Source organism: Hemitrygon akajei, chromosome 14 (genome assembly GCF_048418815.1).
Source record: "Hemitrygon akajei chromosome 14, sHemAka1.3, whole genome shotgun sequence".
Lineage (NCBI taxonomy): Eukaryota > Metazoa > Chordata > Chondrichthyes > Myliobatiformes > Dasyatidae > Hemitrygon > Hemitrygon akajei.
In genome coordinates, this window is record NC_133137.1 from 80,321,202 (window position 1) to 80,345,193 (window position 23,992).

Consider the following 23,992-nt stretch of genomic DNA (forward strand, 5'->3'; position numbering starts at 1 on the left):
GGAATGTGGGCCGAGAAGTAGAGATGTTTGGGTAGTGAACTGCAGAGCCTGGAACCTTAGCAAGTGAAGGCACTGCTGGGAGTGGAACGATTACATACGGGGAGGGTTAATTAGAGAAACAGTCCAGAACAGGCCCTTTTGGCCCAATGAGCTAGCAACCCAGCTAACTAACCCTAGCCTAATCACGGGACAAATTACAATGACCACTTGACCTTCTAACCAGCACGTTTTTGTACTGTGGGGGGAAATTGGAGGAAAATCAAGCACACACGGGAGGAACGTACAAACTTTCTTACAGAGGATGCTGGAACTGAACTGCAAACTCCGGTGCCCAAAGTTGTATTAGCATCGCGCTACTGTGGTACCCTGGGGTGTGAGAGTGCAAAAGCCTCTTCTGCTCAACACATCTATGCTGCCTCTGGTCAGCCAGTCCCAATGGTCCTTGCTTGGCCTGTATCCCTCCTACCGTGGTAGGCTGGGGCTCTTTGAGGACTGACCAGCTGCCTGTCGATTGTGGTGGATGGAGTTCGAGTCGCTGAGGAGATGGACAGCAGTGTGTGGGTGAGCTCAAACTTACTGGTGCGGGATGAAGAGGGCAGGAGTGAATGAGTCCAGGGGTGACCAGGGGCTAGGGAGGGTTTCTCAAGCATTTCCAGCAGCTGGAAAGATGTTGTTACCGTGAGGGAATCAGGCTGAGGAGAACCTGTCTAAATCAGAATCAGATTTATTATCACTGACATACGTCATGGAATCTGTCCTGTGCCAACAATACAGTGCAGGACACAAGAAGATCACTGTAAGTTACAGTATACTGTAAATAAATAAACAGTACAAAGGAGGGATAGTGAGGTAGTGTTCATGAGTTATTGTCTGCTCAGAAATCTGATGGCAGAGGGGAACAAGCCAGAGGATAGGAAATCTGTGGAATTCATTGCCACAGACAGCAGAAGGCCAAGTCATTAGGTACATTTAAAACGGCAACTGATACGTTCTTGACTTGTCAGGGCATCAAAGGTTATGAGGAAAAAGAAGGAGAATAAATCGTGGAGCAGACTCAATGGGCTGAATGGCTTAAATTCTGCCCTGATGTCTGCTCCCAAAATGTTGAGAGTGGGTCTTCAGGTTCCTGTAGCTCCTATCTGATGGCAGGAACGAGAAGAGGGCAGGTCCCAGACGGTGAAGATGGTGATTGGCAACTCATCCTTAGGTCAGATAGGTAACATTTGGTTGAAAGAAGTTTCTGTTAATTCAGCACTAGATATCAAAAAAGTATCTAACAAGTTGGAGACGGTGGTTGGATAGAGGTAGGTTATGAGGAACTTACACCATGTGGTAGAACAATATATTACAGTATATGCAACACACACCAGGCTGAACTCATACATGTTGGTATCTATCTACACCCACCCGTCTCCCTGTGAGATGCAAGGACCTGGTTGCAACTGGGGGCCAGGCCGAGGAAGGGTGAGCAAATGACAGCCCAACCCTGTGAGGAAGGGGGTTGGGGGAAAGGGGATGGACACCGAACTGCAAGATAAGAATTATTGAGGATGACCTTAACGTAGCTTGTCAACATCAAAGATCTTGAGATCCTGAAGTTCTTTCTTAAAAATGTGTCACTGGACCTTGTAAGGGTGGCACTGTTGAGTATGTTTAGTGTAATGTTTTACAGTGCCAAAACTCAGAGTTCAATTCCCGCCGGTGTCCGTAAGGCGATTGTACGTTCTCCCTGTGACCCCATGGGTTTCCTCCAGGTGCTCTGGTTTCCTCCCACATATGGGTTAGAGTTAGTAAGTTGTGGACATGCTATGTTGGCACCGGAAGAGTGGTGCCACTTGTGGACTGCCCCCAGCACATCCTCGGACTGTGTTGATCGTTGATGCAAACCATAAGACATAGGAGCAATGTAAGGCTGTTCGGCCCATTGAGTCTTCTCCACCATTCAATCATGGCTGATTTATTTTCCCTTTCAACCACATTCTCCTGTAACCTTTGACAACCATAATAATCAACAATCTATTGACCTCTGCTTTAAATATACCCAATGACTCGGCCTCCACAGCCGTCTGTGGCAACGAATCCCATCGAATCAGCAGCCTCTGGCTGTAGAAATTCCTCCTCATCTCTTGTCTAAAGGGACATCCTTCTATTCTGAGTCTGTGCACTCTGGTCCTAGACTCCTCCACGATAGGAAACATCCTCCCCACACTGCATTTCACTGTGTGTCTCAAAGTTTCAATGTACATGTGACAAATAAATCTAATCTAAAGATAAAACTATGGTATTCTGGACGAGTGCACCCTCAGTTCAGAGCTAACGAAGCTAGCAGATAGACTGAGCCACATTTCAATACTAAATCTGAGATACCCCTGGACCAGGAAATAAAATATTATAACAGCTGTACCTTAAAAAATCTATATTGAATATAAAAAAAAAGCTGATTGCACAGATCTGAATTGTTAGTGATACACACGTGACCATTTCCTTTGCAATTCCTGCAAAATAATATTTTGTATGTTAGAACTGTTGGTTTCCATGGTGATAAAATACGTTTTATTTCTGGGTTTAACCTGGATTACAAGTTCTTTCTGTTAGCAGGAAATAGAAATAAGTGATAGTCACCATGGAAACCATAATATCAATTTATTAACCTAATATATTCCACAAAGTAAAACTAAGTTTTTGTAAAACTGAGAACTAGGTGTGAATATCACCAATAGCCTATCCTGGTCTAACCACAGTGATATCATGACCAAGGAAGCTCACCAGCATCTCTAATTCCTCATGAGGCTGAAGGGTTTTGACAAGTCCCCATTGACCCTAACCAAACTGCATCAAAGAAATTGGGGCTCCTGGTTGCTGCTTGCTGCTAAGGAGTGATTATATAGGAAAAGCAAGAGATTTTGCAGATGTTCGAAATCCAGAGTAACACATTCAAAATGCTGGAGGAACTCATCAGGTCAGGCAGCTAATCTGATGGATGGTCTTGGCCCGAAGCACTGGCTGCCTGAACTGCTAAGCTCCTATGGTGTTGTGCATTATTATATCGGATACGCAATGCCCATTTCAGTAACAGAATGAGACCACCTTAGGAATATATGAAATGAGAGTTCTTCAAAACAGGATGTCAATTCTTCACAATAACTTCATCCCCACTGTTATTCATTTCTTGCTGAGTTTCCAGTGGGCTGCAATCAGTCACTTGATTGGTTGAGACGTTGCAAGGTTTAAAAAGAGCTCAGTGCCTTTCGGAACTTCTCGGCAGGCTGCAATCATAAGGCACTCAGCACAGGTGAAGAAGTAGAAGTGAGGTGTAAGTGGAGTGACCATAGTTGGAGTGGATGGTGTTAGAGTGACCCTGCTTTGGTTCACCAGGCTTCAGTGACAACAGACTTGGGCAAGCATAGACAGAGGTTTTAAGTAGATTTCTAGTAAGTTTTGTTTTCTTTCACATGGTCTTATGGTTTTCTGCTGTGTGTGTGTAGGCCCTGGTTGTGGAGGAAGATGTTACACTATCAGTTGTTTAGTGAGTGATCTTTCCTGCATGGCACAATCAAAATCAAAGTCAAGTCAAAGTAATTTATTATCATAGTACGTATACTACATGTAACCATATACTGCCTTATTATATCTGACTGATTAATTGTTTTCAATTAATTGTAGTTGAACAATTAATTACCTGTTTGTAATTTATACTTATTACTTATATTCAAGTAGCTGTTTGTTTACTCCTTATTAGTTACAGTATGTATAGGCTGTTGTTCAGTGTATCCCCTAATGTTTATGTTGGTATAATTCTGTAAAATCCTGGAAGCCACTTTTTGTGCTGCATTATTTGAACAAGAGATTTCTCACTGATTGACTCTTATCTACAAATCTGAATGGAATTTTTCTTTATTGGAGGAAATCCAAGCCATCACAGGGAGAACGTACAATCTCCATTCCACAATTGTTTGTAAAGAGTTTTGTACGTTCTCCCTGTGACAGTGTGGGTTTCCTCTGGGTGCTCCGGTTTCCTTACACATTCCAGTGATTAACTAGTTGGTAGGTTAATTGGTTATTGTAAATCGTCCTGTAATTAGGCTAGGGTTTAATCAGGGGATGCTGGGCGACATGGCTCAAAGGGCTGGAAGGGTCTCTTCTATGCTGTATCTCAAAAAATTAAAAAATAAATGAAAAAAAATCTATAGGTATAAAAATAATTTACCAAAAGGCAGCACCATCTTAGTTTTTTTAGACTCTCCCTCTCTTCAATTAGTAACTTCTATCACTGTCCATTCTCAACTCTCCCTTTGTTCTATTAACACATGAAGTGATACATTTTGTGGCTCTTCGCTGACTTCTGAAAGAACCTTGGGTTAAAAACTTTAGAATCTAACATATCTAACAACATGGACAGGAAAGGAATGGAGGGTTATGGGCTGAGTGCAGGTCGGTGGGACTAGGTGAGAGTAAGCGTTCGGCACGGACTAGAAGGGCTGAGATGGCCTGTTTCCGTGCTGTAATTATTATATGGTTATATGGTTGAGATTCATTTTTTTCAGGCATTTACAGGAAAATAATTTATGAAAACCTATACATTAAAAAAAGATGGACAAACAACCAACGTGCAAAAGAAGATGAGTTGTACAAATAAAAAATAGTAATACTCAGAACATGAGTTGCAGAGGCCTTGAAAGTGAGTCAATAGGCTGCAGAATTTGTTCAGATTTGAAGTGAGTGAAGTTATCCACACCAGTTCAGGAGCCTGATGGTGGTAGGGTGATAAATGTTCTTGAACATGGTGGTGTGGGACCTAGGTCTCCTGTACCTCCTCCCTGATGGTAGTTGTGAATCAGGCCTGGGGATACAACAAGCAGGAAGTTGGAGGAACGCAATAGGTCACGCGCCATCTGTGGCGGCAGATAGACAGTATTTTAGGGTGAAACCTTTCCTGTGGCCTGAAAGAATCGAGGTGAGAGCGCCAGTGTAAAGAGGTGAGGGGAAGGGGTGGGTATGATCTGGCTGGTTGGAGGGGTTGATGGGCAGATAGGAGAGGTGAGTGGGAATAGGAACTGAGGCTGTGATGTGATGGGTGGATACAGGTGAGGTGAGGGGTGATAGGCAGATGGAGGAGGGGAGACTGGGAATAGAGACAGAGGCCGGGAGATGATGGGTGGATTCAGTTGAGGAGGAGAGAGTGAGACTGGTGTTAGAGACTGGGAGCTGAGAGATGTAAAGTAACAGAGGGATGCAGATGGTGTCCACATACCATATACAACCTTGAGATTCATTTTCTTGAAGGCACCCATGGGAAAGCAAAGAAATAAATAGAATCCGCAATACACCATACATAACAAAAACCAGCAAACATCCAATGTGCAGAAGAGGACAGATTGTGCAATTTAATCAAAATGCAAACAAGCAATACTGTAAACAGGAGCTGCAAAGTCCCCAAAAGTGGAATCAGTTCAGCTCTGAGGCGAGTGAAGCTGGGCCAGGAGCTCGATTCCTGCAGGGCAACTACTATCCCTGAACCCAGTGGTGTTGGGCCCAAGATCCCTGCACCACCTGCTTGATGGTAGTAGCGAGAAGAGGGACAGAAGGGTCAGACACAGACAGATGGGACAGGATCCAATGGCTGACATGGAGTAGAGGGGCTGAACACTGGTAGGTCAGTAGGAGAGAGGAAAGGGACACAGTGGGAATAGATTACTTCATGTCTGCTAATCACCGCATTCACAAATCCTCAGCCCTGGCCAGCATGCAGCAAAACCTGGTGGTATCTCAGAAAGGATTGATAATTGGTGACTGATACTCATGTAACACACATGCTTGATCACCACCACCTCAAGACCCTAACCCTCTTCCTTTAACCATCAGTGACAATGCAACAAACTCATTGACTCATTGACCATCTGGCTCTCTCCAACTACATCTATAGCCAAGACATTGTTGGATTCTAATGTTTTAATCTAAGGTTCTTTCAGAAGTCAAGAAAAAGGCACAAAAGGTGTTGCTTCATAATCATTTTATTAAGTGCTAATAGAACAAAGAGAAACTGAAATGAATGGTGTACTTTCTTGTAAGTGAAAGGAAAGCTAAGATCTAAGATGGCACTGACCTCATAGTGCAGCTTGCTTATGCCCATAGGTAAGGAAAATATGTAGATAAGAGTCAACCAATGAGTTAGCTCTTTTTTCAATAATGCAATACCAAGGGAAGCTTCCAGAATCATACCTATATAGCCACTAGAAGAATCATAAAACAATTGCATATACATACCATGACCATTAGGAAACATACTAGGCAACTACTTGCATATAAGTAATTATACAAGCAGACGGTTATTAAACTACAAAAAAATCTAAACAGTACAATCTAAGAATTAAGCAGCCAGATCCAACAACATAAAACAAAAACAATAAAGATAAAGCTTGCCTTTGCAATGGTGCATTGAGAGGGTACTCACCACTGAAGTTACTTTTAAGCAGGTATTCTTTGTACAATTTCTTTCCGTCCAGTGGTAAAATAGCATTGCAGAGTCTGGTGGTGTTTGGACACAACATTCGCTGCATCTTGTGAATGGCATGTGCCATTGAGTAGACTGCATTGACCACAAACATAATTTTGGTCTCTTGTTCATAGTTGGAGCTATTGATCGAGAGCCTCTTGTCACACAACTTCTGACGTGCCCGGCCACTTTGGAGTAGACAATGAAACTTCTGTTGCCAGAAAGCCTTAAACCAAGGGTTACGTTTGTTGGTGTGGGGATGGAGGCTGTGGAAGTATTTGTCAAACTCTTTGATGGGGTAGGAAGCTAGTTCTAGAGTGATTGCACCATTGGCAACCTGCTCATTTCCCTTGACAACAATTTCCTGGGCTCCCCACCCATCGCTGGCAATCCAAGTGAATCCTGAAATGTTCAACCGACTGGCAGCAGCGAGAAGCTCCCTGGCATCATCGCCGCGTGTAAATAGGACCACGATATTTGCATTGGCTTTGGTGAGAAGCTGGTGGATGACGCTATCGTAGGTTTTCTTTGTGGTCGATCGGCCTACTTTCTCCGATGTGGCAATGCATATATTTCGAAGCCTTGCTTCGTGCTCAAAGGCTTCGATTCCCGTCTCTCCATAGTCACCCTCAGAGGCAACGGTTGACACATAGGTCCAGTTGAAGAACTGCAAGATCTCTGCCATGGCTTTAGCTTGATAAAAATCAGGAGGGACCGTTCTTGCAAAGTAATCGTAGCGGCTTTTGTCACTGAGTTTTGCACTTGTCGAAGCATAGCTGATCTGAGGAATTTGGAAGAGTCTTAGCAAATTTGCAACCTGCAGAAGATGTTGAAATTGACCTTAGTATAAGCTGTGGGTCAAGAATCATACACAAGTCCTATTTTCATCTACCACCGCACAAACCTCTGCATTCAGCACAATATTCTCTGTAACTTCCATCATCTACAATGGGATTCAGTCTCAAAACGTACCTTCCCCTCCTCCACTTTCCATAGGGATCACTCTCTACATAACTCTATTGCTCACTCGTTCCCTCCCCGCACTTATCCCTGCTCATCATTAGGTTTTAATCATTGGTTGTTAATACAATTGACACATTTTGCTGGATGTTTTGATGTATCTGATAAATAAATCTGAATCTGAAAGTGGAAGAATTCCTGCACCTGCCCAATCACCTCCTCCTTCGCCACCATTAAGAGCCCCAAATATTCTTTCCAGCAGAGGTGACAATTCACTTGCGAGTCTGTTGGGGTCGTTTACTGTATTTGATGCTCCCGGTGCAGCCTCTTTGACTTTGGTGGGACCTGACCCAGAATGGAGGAAACTGCTTGCTCCATCTGCCATGAAAGGTAGGATCTCTTGGTGGTTACCTATTTCAATTTGACTTGTCATCCCCATGTCTTTCATGGCCTCCTTTTACTGCCATGATGAGAGACTGGAGAAGCATCACCTTATATTCTGTCTAGGTAGGCTCCAACTTGATGGCATGAACATCATTTTCTCCGACTTCCAGTAATTTCTCCAACCTCCCTCCTCTCTTTTTCAATTCCCCATTCTGGTTACCCTCTCAACCTTCTTCTTCTCATCAATTGCCCATCACCTCCCTCTGGCTCCCTCTCGCCTTCCTTTTCTCCCAAGGTCCACTTTCCTCTCTTATCAGATTCCTTCTTCGTCAGCCCTTTACTTCTTCCACCTATCACCTCACAGCTTCGCACTTCGTTCCCCCTCCTCTAGACTCAGCCATCACTTGACAGCTTGTACTTCTCTCCCTTTCTCCAATCTTCTTATTCTGTTCTCTACTCACTTCCCTTCCAGTCCTGATGAAGAGTCTGGAATATCCACTGTTTATTCCCCTCCATAGATACTGCTTGACCTGCTGAATTCATCCAGCATTCGTGTGTGTTGTTCAACATTTCCAGCATCTTCAGAATCTCTTGTGTTTATGAACAGGGCAGTGACCTTATCACTCTTTTATCCAAAGCAGGCTGTTTTTTCACCTTGATATATTTGAACATAGAATACAGAAGACTGCAGCACAGTACAGGCCCTTTGGCCCACTATATTGTTTCAACCCTTTAACCCACTCCACCATCAATACCAGTAACTACCCCAGCTAAAGCTCTAAAACATTGGGGCAGCATGGTAGCATAGTTGTTAGCACAACGCTTTACTGAACCAGCAACCCGAGTTTGGTTCACACACACAAAATGCTGGAGGAACTCAGCAGGCTAAGCAGTTGATGTTTCATGCCGAGACCCTTCATCAGGACTGGAAACATAGAAACATAGAAAACCCACAGCACAATGCAGGCCCTTTGGCCCACAATGCTGTGCCGAACATGTACTTACTTTAGAAATTACCTAGGGTTACCCATAGCCCTCTATTTTTCTAAGCTCATGTACCTGTCCAGGAGCCTCTGAAAAGACCCTATCGTATCCGTTTCCGCCACCGTTGCTGGCAGCCCATTCCACGTACTCAACACTCTGCGTAAAAATCTTACCCGACATCCCCTCTGTACCTACCTCCAAGCACCTTAAAACTGTGCCCTCTCATGTTAGTCATTTCAGCCCTGGGAAAAAGCCTCTGAATATCCACACGAACAATGCCTCTCATCACCTTATACACTATCAGGTCACCTCTCATCCTCTGTTGCTCCAAGGTGAAAAGGCCAAGTTCACTCAACCTACTCTCATAAAGCATGCTCACCGATCGAGGCAACATCCTTGTAACTCTCCTCTGCACCCTTTCTACAGTTTCCACATTCTTCCTGTAGTGAGGTGACCAGAACTGAGCACAGTACTCCAAGTGGGGTCTGGCCAGGGTCCTATACAGCTGTAACATTACTTCTTGGCTCCTAAACTCAATCCCACAGCTGATGAAGGCCAATGCACCATATGCCTTCTTAACCACACAGTCAACCTGCGCAGCATCTTTGAGCGTCCTATTGATTTGGACCCCAAGAACCTTCTGATCCTCCGCACTGCCAAGAGTCTTACCATTAATACTATATTCTGCCATCATATTTGACCTACCAAAATGAACCACTTCACACTTACCTGGGTTGAGCTCCATCTGCTGCTTCTCACTTCAATGTCCCACTGTAACCTCTGACAGCCCTCCACACTATCCACAACACTCCCCAACCTTTGTGCCATCAGCAAATTTACTAAACCATCCCTCCACTTCCTCATCCAGGTCATTAAAGAAAATCACAAAGAGTAAGGATCCCAGAACAGATCCCTGAGGCACACCACTGGTCACCAACCTCTATGCAGAATATGGTCCATCTACAACCACTTTTTGCCTTCTGTGGGCAAGCCAATTCTGGATCCACAAAGCAAGGTCCCCTTGGATCCCATGCCTCCTTATTTTCTCAATAAGCCTTGCATGAGGTACCTTATCAAATGCCTTGCTAAAATCCATATACATTACATCTACTGCTCTACCTTCATCAATGTGTTTAGTCACATCCTCAAAAAATTCAATCAGGCTCGTAAGGCACGACCTGCCTTTGACAAAGCCATGCTGACTATTCCTAATCATATTATGCCTCTCCAAATGTTCATAAATCCTGCCTCTCAGGATTTTTTCCATCAACTTACCAGCCACTGAAGTAAGACTCGCTGGTCTATAATTTCCTGGGCTATCTCTACTCCCTTTCTTGAATAAGGGAACAACATCTGCAACCCTCCAATCCTCCGGAACCTCTCCCATCCCCATTGATGATGCAAAGATTATCGCCAGAGGCTCAGCAATCTCCTCCCTGGCCCCCCACAGCAGCCTGGGGTACATCTCGTCTGGTCCTGGTGACTTATCTGACTTGATGCTTTCCAAAAGCTCCATCACATCCCCTATCTTAATGTCCATATGCTCAAACTTTTCTGTCTGCTGTAAGTCATCCCTACAATTGTCAAGGTCCTTTTCTGTAGTGAATACTCATCAAAATATTCATTAAATATCTCTGCTATCTCCTCCGGTTCGATACTCACTTTTCCATTGTCACACTTGATTCTCTCATTCTCTATTCTCTATTCTCTCATGACTTATCTTCTGGCTCTCCTAATTTCATTCTTAAGCTCCTTCCTGCTAGCCTTATAATCTTCTAGCTCTATCATTACCTAGTTTTTTGTACCTTTCGTAAGCTTTTCTTTTCTTCATGACTAGAAAACAGTCTCTGTACACCATGGTTCCCGTATCCTACCATCCTTTCCCTGTCTCATTGGAACGTACCTATGCAGGATGCCACACAAATATCCCCCGAACATTTGCCACATTTCTGCCGTACACTTCCCTGTGAACATCCGTTCCCAATTTATGCTTCCAAATTCCTGACTGATATCTTCATCTTTCCCCATACTCCAATTAAATGCTTTCCTAACTTGTCTGTTCTTATCCCTTTCCAATGCTATGGTAAAGGAGAGAGAATTGTGATCACTATCTCCAAAATGTTCTCCCACTGGAAGAAGAGAAGAGGAGAAGTCAGATTAAGGAGTTGGTGGAAGGGGAGGAAGAAGTACAAAGTGGCAAGTGATAGGTGAAATAGAAGAGGGGTAGGGGGTGAAGTAAAGAGTAGCAGAGATCACAGAGGGGGAGTAGAGCGAGAAGCTTGTAAGGAATTTGTACTGTCTCCCTCTGACTGAGTGGGTTTCCTCTGGGTGCTCCGGTTTACTCCCACAGTCCAAAGATGTACGGGTTTGTAGGTTAATTGGTCATTGTAATTTGTGCCATGATTAGGCTAGGATTAAATTGGGGATGAGGTGCTGGGTGGCATGCCTCGAAGGGCCTGTTCCACACTGTAACTCAATAAAAAAATTTAAAAATTCCATCAATTCAATAACATTTATTGACAATCAAAAAGAAACTCTAAATGCTGCAAAACTGAAAATAAAAAGAGAACATTTTGGAAATGTTCAGCTGGTCAGGCAGCATCTGTGGAAAATGAGACGGCATCGATATTTCAGGTTGAGGAGTTTCTGATGGAATATTTCTCCTTGCTCAGATTCTGTCAGACACACCGAGTGTTGGTGATATATTTTCCATTTTTTTAAAGTACATAACCCATGAGAAATCTCTTATACTTGTGTCCTGCAATCATGACAGGCATTTTTCATACATAATGAAACATCATATGCTATTATCGTTGGAAGGACGTGGAAGCTTTAGAGAGGGTGTAGAGGAGATCTACCACGATGCTGCCTCGATTAGAGAGCACGTCTTTTGAGGATAGGTTGAGTGAGCTAGGGTTTTCTCTTTGGAGAGAAGGAGGATGTGAGGTGACTTGATAGAGCTAAGAGGCATATATCGTGTAGATAACCAGGCACTTTTTCCCAGGATGGAAATGAATAACACACGGAGGGGTAATATTTACGATATTGGGCAAAAGTATAGAGGGATTTCAGAGGTAGGTGCTTTACACAGAGAGTGGTGGATGCGTGGAGTACCTTGTCAGGAGTGATGGTAGAGGCAGATACATTGAGGACATTTCACAGACTTTAGATGATAGAAAAATGAAGAGCTATGTCAGAAGGAAGGGTCAGATTGGTTTTAGAGTAGGTTAAAGGGCTGGCACAACATTATGGGCTGAAGGGCCTGTACTATGCATTATTGTTCTATGTTCTATTGTCAATGACAAAAGGAGTACGAGGACCAGCCCAGTTAGTTTATGCATGCTAGGGATCCGGGTGTTACCATAAGACCATAACCATAAGATAAAGGAGCAGAGTTGGGCATCTGGCCCATCAGTCTGCTCCAACATTTCATCATGTCTGACCCATTTCCCTCTCAACCCAAATCTCCTGCTTTCTCCCTGTATCCCTTCATGCTCTGACTAATCAATAAGCTATTAACCTCTACCTTAAATACACCCAATGACGTGGCCTCCACAGCAACCTGTGACAATGAATTTCACAGATTCACCACTCTCTGGCTAAAGAATTCCCTCCTCATCTCCGTTCTAAATGGACACCATGTTCTAGTTCATTTGCTCTATGAGTGAGATTCAAACCTCAGGAAGCAGTCTAGGTAAAAGGATTCTCAGCCCGGTGTTGCCGAGGTTAAGCTTTACTGAAATAATATAAACCTTACCTGTATAGAAACACTACTGTACGAGCCGCCAATCACACCTGCAATGGCTAAGGGATTATTGTCCTGAACTGCATATGATCCATCTGGACAAATATATTCTGTTTCATCTACTTTTGTCAAGGAGGCTCTCACAAATTCCAGTGATTGCTCCAGGGCATATGTGTCTCTTGAGCATGTATCCAATATGTGAACTCCGAGCTTCACTCCCGGCAACAAGTAGGTGTTGCGGTTTATTGCATCAATGGCGAAGAGCATGGCTTCCAGACGTTGGATCCCCCGATCTTCATTGATTCTGCCGCACTCTTCTGTTCCTGAGCCTTTCTCATGCACGGGAAACAGACCTCCCAAAACCAGGTCCCCTTCAATTTTGATCTCCTTCTTGCCAAAGTTACTTTCACTGTGTGAAAAACAGAAGAATCCTTTGGAAATCAGAATCAGAGCAACTGCCTGGAGCTTGGAAAACATCTTCAGCATTTTCTTTGACTCGAAGGGAAGTAAGAGAGCAGCTATATTTCATTTTTTACCCATTGGAATTTGAAAGGAGGTATTTTCTGTGGGCACCGGTGGATACAGAACAGACGGTCTGATCTGGTTCCTGGAATGCAAAGAATAAAAAGAAAGGTGGTTTAAGCTTTGTCTGTAATGTGCATTTAGTCGCCTCATTATTAGGAAAAACCTTATTAATGCAAATATCTAATCAACCAATCATGTGGCAGCAACTCAATGCATAAAAGTGTACATACATTAATCAAAAGGTTCAGTTGTTGTTCAGCCCAAACTACAGATGGGGAAGAAATGAGATCTAAGTGACTTTGACTGTAGAATGATTGTTGGTGCTATACGTGGTGGTTTGGGTATCTCAGAAATTGCTGAAATCCCGGGATTTTCACACACAACAGTCGCTACATTTTACACAAAGTGGTGTAAAAAACAAAAACAAAACATCCAATGAGTGGCAGCTTTGTGGACGGAAACACCTTGTTAATGAGAGAGGTCAGAGGAGAACGGCCAAACTGGATCAAGCCAACAGTAACTCAAATAACCACGTGTTACAAGAGTAGTGTGCAGAAGAGCACCTCTGAATGTACAACACATTGAACCTTGAATTGGATGGGCCACAGCAGCAGAAGTCCATGGACATACACTCAGTAGTTACTTTATTACCTATGGGAGGTTCACAATAAAATGGCCACAGAGAGTATGTTCTTTTTTTCTTAGCCCTTCAGTTAAAATTGTCAATCCATGAGTTAGCTGAATTGTCAACCCATGAGTCAGCAGAACTGTCTACCCATGAGTCGTCTGAATTGTCAATCCATGCATCAGCTAAACCATCAGTCCATAAATTGGCTGAATTGTCAAGCCATGAAGTGGCTAAATTGTCAACTCATACTTTGGCTAAGTTGTCATCGGCTAACAAATCATAACAACGTAAGAAATAGCAGGAATCAGGCATCTGGACTGTTGAGCCTGCACTGCCATTCAACAAGATCATAGCTGATCTAGCTGTGGACTCAGCTCCATCCACCTACCTTCCTTCTCCCTCATAACCCTTAATTCCTCTGCTATGCAAAGATCAATCTAACTGTGTTTTAAATATACAGTACTTAATGAGGTAGCCTTTACTGTTCCAAAGGGCAGAGAATTCCAAAGATTCACTACTCTCTGGGAAAAACAGCTTTGTCTCATCTCCATCCTAAATCTATTCCTCAGAATCTAGAGGCTATGTCTTCTAGTTCTAGACCCACCCACCAATGAAAACAAGTTTGCTGCACCTATCTTATTGATCATTCTCATAATTTTATATGTTTCTATAGGTCTCTTCTCATTCATCTACCTACAATGATTAAATTAATGACTAACCAATCATCCAAACATTGTATCTTCAAATAAATGTTCTGTTATATATCCATTGGCTTCCTGTGCCTTTTGCCCATTGAAAGGTTATGGAGTCATAGACTCATAGAACATTATAGCACAGCAACATTACAGCCCATCTAGTCTGCGATTAAACATAAATTATACCACAATTTTTACAAGAGGGAACATAATTAGAACAAAAAAGTCAATTTTAGTGCAAAGTAATTAAAGTTGTCTGAGTGTCAACATAGTGTAGTGAGTCGGGTTGTTCTGGTTGGTTCAAGAGCTGAATGGTTGGAGGGAAGTAGCTGTTTCTGAGCCTGATGATGTGGGACTTCAGGCTTCAGTATCTCCTGCCTGATGGGAGCTTTGGGAAGATGGTATGGCCCAGCTGGGCGGGCTCTTTGATGACAACCAGGATGAATTCTGGAGAAATCAAAGCTATCAGTTTTATGGCTAGGTAGGGAAAAAACATGAATCTTTCTTGACAAATTGTACATAATTTAGGTTTAATTCATGTTTTCTTGTGAATGCTGCTAATCTGATGCTCTGGGCCTGTGATGCTGTTGCAAGTAAGGTTTTCATTGCACCTGCGCGCACATGGACTTGTGCCGATGACAATAAACACGACTTTGATTTGACTTTGAAATGATCCATAACATCAAGCCGGTGTCCATAAACAATCCTTATCAGAGCCAGTTTAATTTCATATGCATTACATCATTCTGTTAATCACTATTGGACAATAATGATTATACAGATGGAAAATGATGTGAATGTGTATATTGAATAGTGAAATATTGAATATTAAGTCTGATATTTATGGCAAAGTTAGTCATTAAAAGTAATTGGATGGTTCATTTTGAAACCCGTGAAGCAGATAATGCGATCGGCACATACTCCACCAATGACAAGAACCAGTTCACTCAAACAGCACAGCATAGAGCCTTTGGTCCACAATGATATGCCGATCTTTTAACTATTCTAAGATCAGTCTAACCCTCTCCTCCCACATAGCCCTCCATTTTTCTATCTAAAAGTTATTTAAGAGAATCTTAGGGTCATAGATAATAGAAAATTGGAGGGCTATGAGGGAGGGAAGGGTTAGCTTGATCTACCTCTACTCCTGGCAAGACATTCCATGCACCCACCACTCTCTGTGTAAAAAAAAAACTACCCCTGACATTCCCCCTGCAATTCTTTCCTCCAATTGTCTTAAAATTATGCCCCCCCTCTTCAATTAGCCATTTCTGCCTTGGGAAAAAGTCCCTGGCTGCACTGTTGAACCGTGCCTCTTGTACACCTCTATCAGGTCACCCCTCATCTTCCTTCAGTCCAAAGAGAAAAGCCTTAGCTTGCTCAACACCTTCTCGTTAGATGTGCTCTCTAATCCAGGCAGCATCCTGGTAAATCTCCTCTGCACCCTCTCTAAACCTTTGACATCCTTCCTATAATGAGGTGACCAGAACGAGCACAATATTCCAAGCATGGTCTAACCAGAGTTTTATGGAGCTGCAACATTACCTCTTGGTTCTTGAACACAATGCTAGCCAACACACCATGCAACTTCTTAACCACCCTGTCAACTTGCGCGGCAATTTGAGGGATCCATAGACGAGGACCCCAAGATCCCTCTGTTCCTCCACACTGATGAGATTCCTGCCTTTAACCCTTTCTTCTGTCTTTAGGTTCCACCTTCCAAAGTAAATCACTTCACACTTTCTAACTGAACCCCATCTGGGACTTCTCAGCACTGCTCTGCATCCAGTCAGTGTCCTGTCATAACCCAGGACAACCTTCTACACGACCCCCACCACCACCAACCTTTGTGTCAACTGCAAACTTACTAACCCACCATTCCACTTTAGGATCCATTCCTTATACAGACAAATGGGATTAGTGTAGATGGAGAAAAGGGTTGGCATGGAAATTGTGGGCCGAATGGCCTGCTTCTGTCCTGTACGAGTATGGTTAGTGCATTTTATCAACCACTAGTAATTCAGAAAGTGTACCAATTATAGCTTGAAGGAGTTATCTTGTTTTTAGGTGAGAAATTACTGAAGATGTTAAATCACTTATTAATGAGATGCTTTGGCTCAAAAGAAGCCAATTAGGCTTTTGGCTCCAGCTGTATGGGTTTTGTGAAAGTTTTTGAGTGTCTGCAATTTAAGACATTCCTCGCCATGAAACAAGAGCATTCTCTTGAATCACGGTGCAGTGATCAGCTCCACACTGAGGACGGCTTGTTCCTGCAAGTCTAATGATACAGGCTCTCACAACCTCCAACTGGCAAGTTGGGATTCGAATTGGAAATGGTTTATTATTGTGATAGTGAAAAGCTTGTCTTGCATACTGCTCATACAGATCAGATCATTACACAGTGCATTGAGGTAGAACAAGGTAAAATAATAGCAGAATGCAGAATAGCACAGTATGACATGCATCATAGATGGTTAGTGTAACACTATTACAGCGCCAGCAATTGGGCTTAATTCCTGTCACTGTCTATAAGGAACTTGTTTAATCTCTCTGTGACTGCATGGGTTTCCTCTGGGTGCTCCAGTTTCTTCCCACATTCCAAAGCCGTGTGCATTATGGTCAGTAAGTTGTGGGCATGTTATGTAGGCACTGGAAACGTGATGACACTTGCAGACTGTCCCCAGCACATCCTTGGGCTGTGTTGGTTGCTGATGCAATGCATCTTACTGTATGTTTCAATGTACATATGACAAATATTTTGTACAACGTACAAATTTTTGTCTTTATATCTTTACAAAGTGTACCAGCTACAGAGAAAGTGCAATTCAGGTTGACAATTCAAGATGGTTTAATGTCATTTCTAAGACATAAGTATAATGGAGAACAAAATAATTGTTACTCCAAATCCAATGCAGCACAAAAAAAACAATAAAAACACAATACAAATATATATGTAAGATAATGTATCTACATAGATTAATTGAATGTCCATAAAGTGATGTTAGGCACAGGAGGGTCTGTACATAAGGTGACTGACAGGAAGTGATAAAGCCGTGTTGATAGGGTTTGTGAAGGTGGGTCAGTGGGTGGAGGTGTTCATCAGCCTTACTGCACGGGGAAACAACTGTTTTTGAGTCTGGTGGTCCTGGCATGGATGCTACTATTGTGATCTTTATGTATCCTCTTGGTGAACCTCGCCTGCACCCTCTCCGTTGGCAGTCACAACCTTTCTACAGTGTTCAACTCAAAATTCAAAGTAAATTTATTATCAAAGGACATACAAATCACCATGTCTGAGGTTCATTTTCTTGCAGGCATTCACTGTAAATACAAAGGAATATAATAGAATCAATGGAAAACCACCCACAAGATAGGCAAGTAACCAATGTGCAAAAGATAACAAACTTGTGGGAATACAAAAAAAGAGGAAAAAAAGCAGCGGTAATAATAAATAAATAAACAACAAACATTACTTTCTGTTCTTTAAGAGTTGTTCCAAATAAGCGGCTACCCTGAATAACCTGAATAACCGACGACCAAATTAACCAGTATCTACTGTACATGGGTATCTTTTATATATATATATATATACATAGTTAAAAAAGTAGTGCGAAAAGAGAGCAAAACAAGTGAAGAAGTGTCCAAGGGTCCATTGTCTATTCAGAAAGCTGATGGCAAGTTCCTGAATCATTGAGTGCGTGTCTTCAGGCTCCAGTACCTCTTTCTCTTGAAGGCAGCAATGAGAAGGGGGCATGTCCTAGACCTACCCTCAGAATGATACAGCACAGAAAGAGAGTCCTGAGCCCACTACATCCATGCTCACCTGTAGGCCCCCACCTGCACGAATCCCATTTACCAGCACCTGGTCTCTGGTGATCCAACTGCCCACCTGGAGACTACTTCAGTGTCATGAATGTCTCTGTCTCCACCAGCACCTCAGGAAACCAGTTCCAGATTCTGATCTTCTGGGTAATAAAGATGCCTCCTCAGATTTTCTAATATTTTCTAATTTTCACCTTAAAATTTTAAGGTGATTGGAGGAAAGTAGGGGGGATGTCAAAGGTAAGTGTGGTATGCACTGCCAGGGGTGATGGTAGAGACAGAAACACTTGGGGCTTTTAAAGAGCTCTTAGATAGAACACAGAACATAGAAGAGTACAGCACAGGAACAAGTCCTTTGGCCTACAGTGCTGAACCAGCTAAAGAGCAAATCATACACTAAACCCTTCTACCTATACATTGTCAATTTCACTTCATCTTCCTCACATTCTTCTGCCTTATCTAGATGTCTCTTAAAAGTCTTTAATGTATTTGCCTCTCCCACCATATCAGGCAGTGCATTCTAGGCATCTGCCATTCTCTGGGTAAAAATTTAATCCCTCACACCCCCTTTGAACCTATGCTCTCTCACCTTCAATGCATGCCCTCTGGTATTAGACATTTCAACCCTGGGAAAAATGATACTCCCTATCTATGCATCTCATAGTCTTATAAACCTCTGTCAGATCTCCCCTCAGCTTCTGCCACTCCAGAGAAAACAACCCAAGTTTATCCAGCCTCTCTCTATAGCACATGCCCTCTAAACCAAGCGGCATCCTGGTAAACCTCTTCTGCACCCTCTTCAAAGCCTCAAAAGTTGGATAACCAGAAATGCATGCAGTACTCTAGATGTGGCCTAACTAAATATTTATAAAGTCTTGACTTCTGAACTCAATGTCTTGGCTAGTAAAAGCAAGCATTCCATAACCTTCTTAACACCCTATCGACCTCCTTAAAAGTCGTTAGCAGCTATGAACTTGGATCCCAAGATCTCTCTGCTCAGCACCACTGTTAGGGATCTTGCCTTTAATAGTGTACTGCCTCCTTGCATTTGTCCTACCAAGGTTCAACACCTCACATTTATCTGGGTTAAACTCTACCTGCCATTTCTCAGCCTATATCTGCATCTGATCTATATCACACTGTATCCTTTGCCAGTCTTCTACACTATTCACAACTCCACCAATCTTGGTATCGTCCACAAACTTACAAACCCACCCATCTACATTTTCATCCAGGTCACTTATATACATCACAAGCAGCAAAGGTCCCAGTGCAGACCCTGTGGAACACCACTAATTACAGACTTCCAGCTTGAATAAGTCCCTTTGACCACTATCCTCTGTCTTCCATGCGCAAGTCAGTTCTCAATCCAAACAGCCAATTCGCTGTGGATCCCATGCACCTTAATCTTCTGGATTAACCTCCCATGAGGGACTTTGGCCAACGCCTCACTAAAATCCATGTAGACAACATCCACTGCCCTACTTTTGTTATGTTCGCTCGTCACCTTTTCAAAAAACTCTATCAATTTGGTAAGACATAACCGGCCCTGCACAAAGCCATGCTGGCTCTCCCTAATTAGGCCAAGGTTTTCCAAAGTCCTATCCCTAAGAATTTTCTCCAGCAACTTCCCCATAACTGACATGAGACTCAGTTCCCAGGTTCCCTTGTTCCCTTCTTCCCTTCTTAAACATTATCCACTTGCCAGTCCTCTGGGACCTTGCCTGTGACTAATGCTCTTGCTCTTAATGTATGTATAGAATTCCTTGGCAAGTTGGATTCATTTTAATCCAACTTGCCAACAACTTTTCATGGCCCCTTCTGGCTTTCTTAATTCCCTTGTTTAGTTCTTTACTGGCTTCTTTATACTCATGTGCTCTGTTTGATCTTAACTTCTGAAGCTTTACATACTTTTCCTTGACTAAATTCATCACCTATCTGGACATCCAATGTCCCCTTATCTTTCTATTCCTGTCCTTCCATCTAACAGGATCATACTTTTCCTACACTCAGTGTAAGTGACCTTTAAACACCCTCCACATGTCTATTGTGGACTTGCCAGAGAAAACATATTCTTAATGAACTCTTCTTAGTTCCTGCCTACTGCCCTTGTAATTTGCCCTACTCCCATTTAAAACTCTCCCGGAAGGACCATACCTATTCTTATCTGTAGCTATCCTGAAAGTTAAGGAGTTATTCTCTAACTGCTCACCCACTGAAACGTCAGTCACCTGGCCAGGATCATTACCCAACACCAGATCCAGTACAGCCTCTCCTCTCATTGGACCATCCACATATTGAGTTAAGAAACCCTTTGGATACATTTAACAAATTCTGTCTCACCTAAACCCCTAACACTAAGAAGGTTATATTAGGAAAGTTGAAATCCCCCATGACAACAGCTCTATTATTTTTTCACATTTCCTTAATCTGATTACATATCTGCTCCTCAAAGTCCCAGTGGCTACTGGGGAGGTCAGTAGTACAATCCCATCGGTGTGATTGCTCCCTTTCTACTCCTGAGTTCTACCCAAATGGATTCAGTGTCCGAACCCTCCATTATGTCTCCCGAGTGTAGCTGTGATATTGTCCCTGATTTATTGTGCAACTCTCTTCCTTCTCTATCATTTCTAAAACTTAGAGAAGCTGGTACATTAATCACCCATTCTTGCCCCTCTCTCGGCCAAGTCGCTGCAATGGCCAAAACATCGTTGTTCCATGTACTGATTCATGCTCTAAGTTCATCACTTTTACCCAAAATGCATACACTTCAAACTATCCAACCCATCACACCTGTTATTTTGATTTTGCCAATCAATACTTTCTCTGACATCTACCGATCCTTCACTAACTGACCTGGTGCACTGGCTTCCCAGTCCCCTGCAAAACTAGTCTGAACTCTCTCAAGTAGCATTAGCAAACCTCCTGGCCATGGTATTGGTTCTCCTTCAGTTCAGGTGCAATCCATCCTTCTTGTACAGGTCACCCCTTCCCCAGAAAAGGTTCCAATGATGACAAGCACGAAACCCTGTCCCCTGCACCATCTTCTCAGTCACTCATTCATCCATGCTATGACCTTATCCCTACCTGCAGTAGCCCATGACTCTGGGAGTGGCACACGAATAATAGAATGATAGGTTTCAGTCCCAGATGAATACAATGCCTTTTCGGCTCACTCTGGGCAACGAAACATGAAGACAACTTCACAAACTCCCAAAGCCCCCAGCAACTCTGTGATTTCAGTCTGAGGCCAATGTGAGAGCATCCTAAAGGAGGGAGAATCCACAGCAAGCAACTGTCCCAGATGGGGTACTGGCTGAGTACTGAAGACATATATTGATTCACTGAGATCTTTACCCTCTTGCTTTGGCAGATTGAGACACCCACCTGCTTCAAGCAGGCTTCAAGTCTACTGGAGCCCAAGAAGAACATGATAACCATTGTCAATGACTATCGCCCAGGAGCAATTACATCTACTGTGATGAAGTGCTTTGAGAGGTTAATAATGAAGCATATCAACTCCTTCCTGAAGAGCAGCTTGGATCTGCTCCAATTTGCCTACTGTCACAACAGGTCAATAGCAGATGCCATTTCATTGGCTCTTCACTCAACCTTGGATAATCTGGACAGCAAAGATGCATACATCAGAATACTCTTCATTGAATACAGCCCTGCATTCAGCACTATCATCCCCTCAAAACCTTAGCCTCAATACCTCCCTATGCAATTGGATCCTCGATTTCCGCAACAGCAGACCCCAGTCAGTTCAGATTGGCAACAACATCTCCTCCACAATCTCCTCAGCACAGGTGCACCACAAGGCTGTGTGCTTAGTCCCCTTCTCTACTCACTTTACATCTATGGCTGCGTGGCTAAGCACAGCTCCAATGCTGTATTCAAGTTTGCTGACACCATCGCTGTCGTAGGCTGAATCAACATATAGGAGGTAGATTGTAAATCTTGTTGAGTGGTGCCATAACAACCACCTCTCACTCAACATCAGCAAGACCAAAGAGAAGATTATTGACCTCAGGAGGGGGAAGCCAGGACTCCATGAACCAGTCCTCACTGGATGATCAAAGGTGGAAAGGGCAGAAACTTTAAATTCCTCAGTGTTGTCATTTCAGGAGATCCGTCCTGGGCCCAGCACGTAAATGGTATTATGAAGAAAGCAGTGCAGTGCCTCTACTTCCTTAGGAATTTACGCAGATTCAGAAGCTCATCTAAAATTCTGACAAGTTTCTACAGACAGTATAGTGACTGGTTGCATCACAGCCCGGTATGGAACGCCAATGCCCTTGAATGGAAAATTTTTATAAAAAGTAGTGGAAATGGCCCAGTCCATCATGTGTGAAGTCTTCCCCACTATTGAGTACATCTACATGGGAGCGCTGTCTTAGGAAAGCAATATCCATCATCAAGGACCTCCACCATCCAGGCCATGCTCTCTTCTCGCTGCTGCCATCAGGAAGGAGGTACAGGAGCCTCAGGTCCACCACCACCAGGTTCAGGAACAGTTATTACCCCTCAACCAGCAGGCTCTTGAAGCAGAGCGGTAACTTCACTCACCCCAACACTGAACTGATTCCACAATCTATGGACTTACTTTTAAGGACTCTACGACTCATGTTTTCAATTTTTGTTGCTTATCTTTTTATTATTATTGTTCCTTTTTTCTTTTTTTTTGTATTGCAGAGTTTTTTTGTCTTTTGCATGTTGGTTGTTTGTCAGTCTCTGTTGTGTACTGTTTTTTGTTGATTCCATTGTGTTTCTTTGTATTTACTGTGGATGACTGCAAGAAAATGAATCTCACGGTAGTATTTAGTGACATATATGTACCTTGATAATAAATTTACTTTGAACTTTGATTTGAACACTATAGGAGACGGTGCAGATGGGATTCACCAGGAGGCTGCCTGGAGCGTAGTTTTTCAGTTATGACAACAGAGTGAGTCTTGGGTTTGTCCTCCTCAGAGTGGACAATCTGAGGGGTGACCTTGTAGCCGTGCACAAAGGTATGAGGGGCATTGACAGAGGAAACGTTTCAGCTGAGGAAACTAGAGGGCATAGGAGTGGGTTTAGCAGGAATCAGAGAACACCAATTAATGGAATCAGAATTACAGCACATTACAGGCCCTTTGGCCCACAATGTTGGTTCTATCATCTAGGTGCCTATCTAAAAGTCCCTTAAATGCTTCTAATGTATCTGCCTCTAACACTACCCTCCACTGCTATGTGTAAAACCCCAACCTCTGACATCACCCCCATACCATTCTCAAACCACCTTAAAATTATGCCCTCTCATATTAGCCATTTCTGCCCTGGGAAAAAGGCACTGACTGTCCACTTGATCTACGCCTCTTATCATCTTGTACACCCCCATCAATTCGTCTCTCATCTTCCTTAGCTCCAAAGAGAAAAGCCCTTGGCGCACTCAACCTTTCCTCATAAGACATGCTCTCTAATCCAGGCAGATAGATTGATGTTGGAAGCCATTAAGTCTTAAAATAAACATCAACGTTTTTCCTTTCTTCAAATAACGGAGGGACGTATATTTGTTCTATTGAAGGGCTGGGGCTGTCTTGGCAGTTTCCTGATAACTACGTGAAGGTGAGATTACAATCGCCTGCTGGCTTTGGAAAACATTTCATTATTTATGATTCACATCCTTTCACTGAATATCAAACTGTACAAGATCTGTGATGTCTAAATTGTAACTCAAAAAATAAATCAAATACTTGTCTCTCGAACTGCAT

General features: G+C 43.0%; 1 protein-coding gene across 3 annotated transcripts in view; it reads right to left on the minus strand.

Moving 5' to 3' along the window:
• LOC140738733 (metabotropic glutamate receptor 3-like) overlaps positions 1-23,992 on the minus strand; it is a 179,113-nt gene that overhangs the window by 41,844 nt on the left and 113,277 nt on the right. For all 3 annotated transcript variants that reach the window (XM_073066457.1, XM_073066455.1, XM_073066458.1), the window contains exons 3-4: positions 12,579-13,173; positions 6,452-7,310 (exon numbers count right to left, since the gene is read on the minus strand). In XM_073066457.1, the coding sequence (XP_072922558.1) occupies positions 6,452-7,310; positions 12,579-13,052 (1,333 nt within the window). In that variant the 5' untranslated portion in view covers positions 13,053-13,173. The remainder of the gene's footprint in view (positions 1-6,451; positions 7,311-12,578; positions 13,174-23,992) is intronic.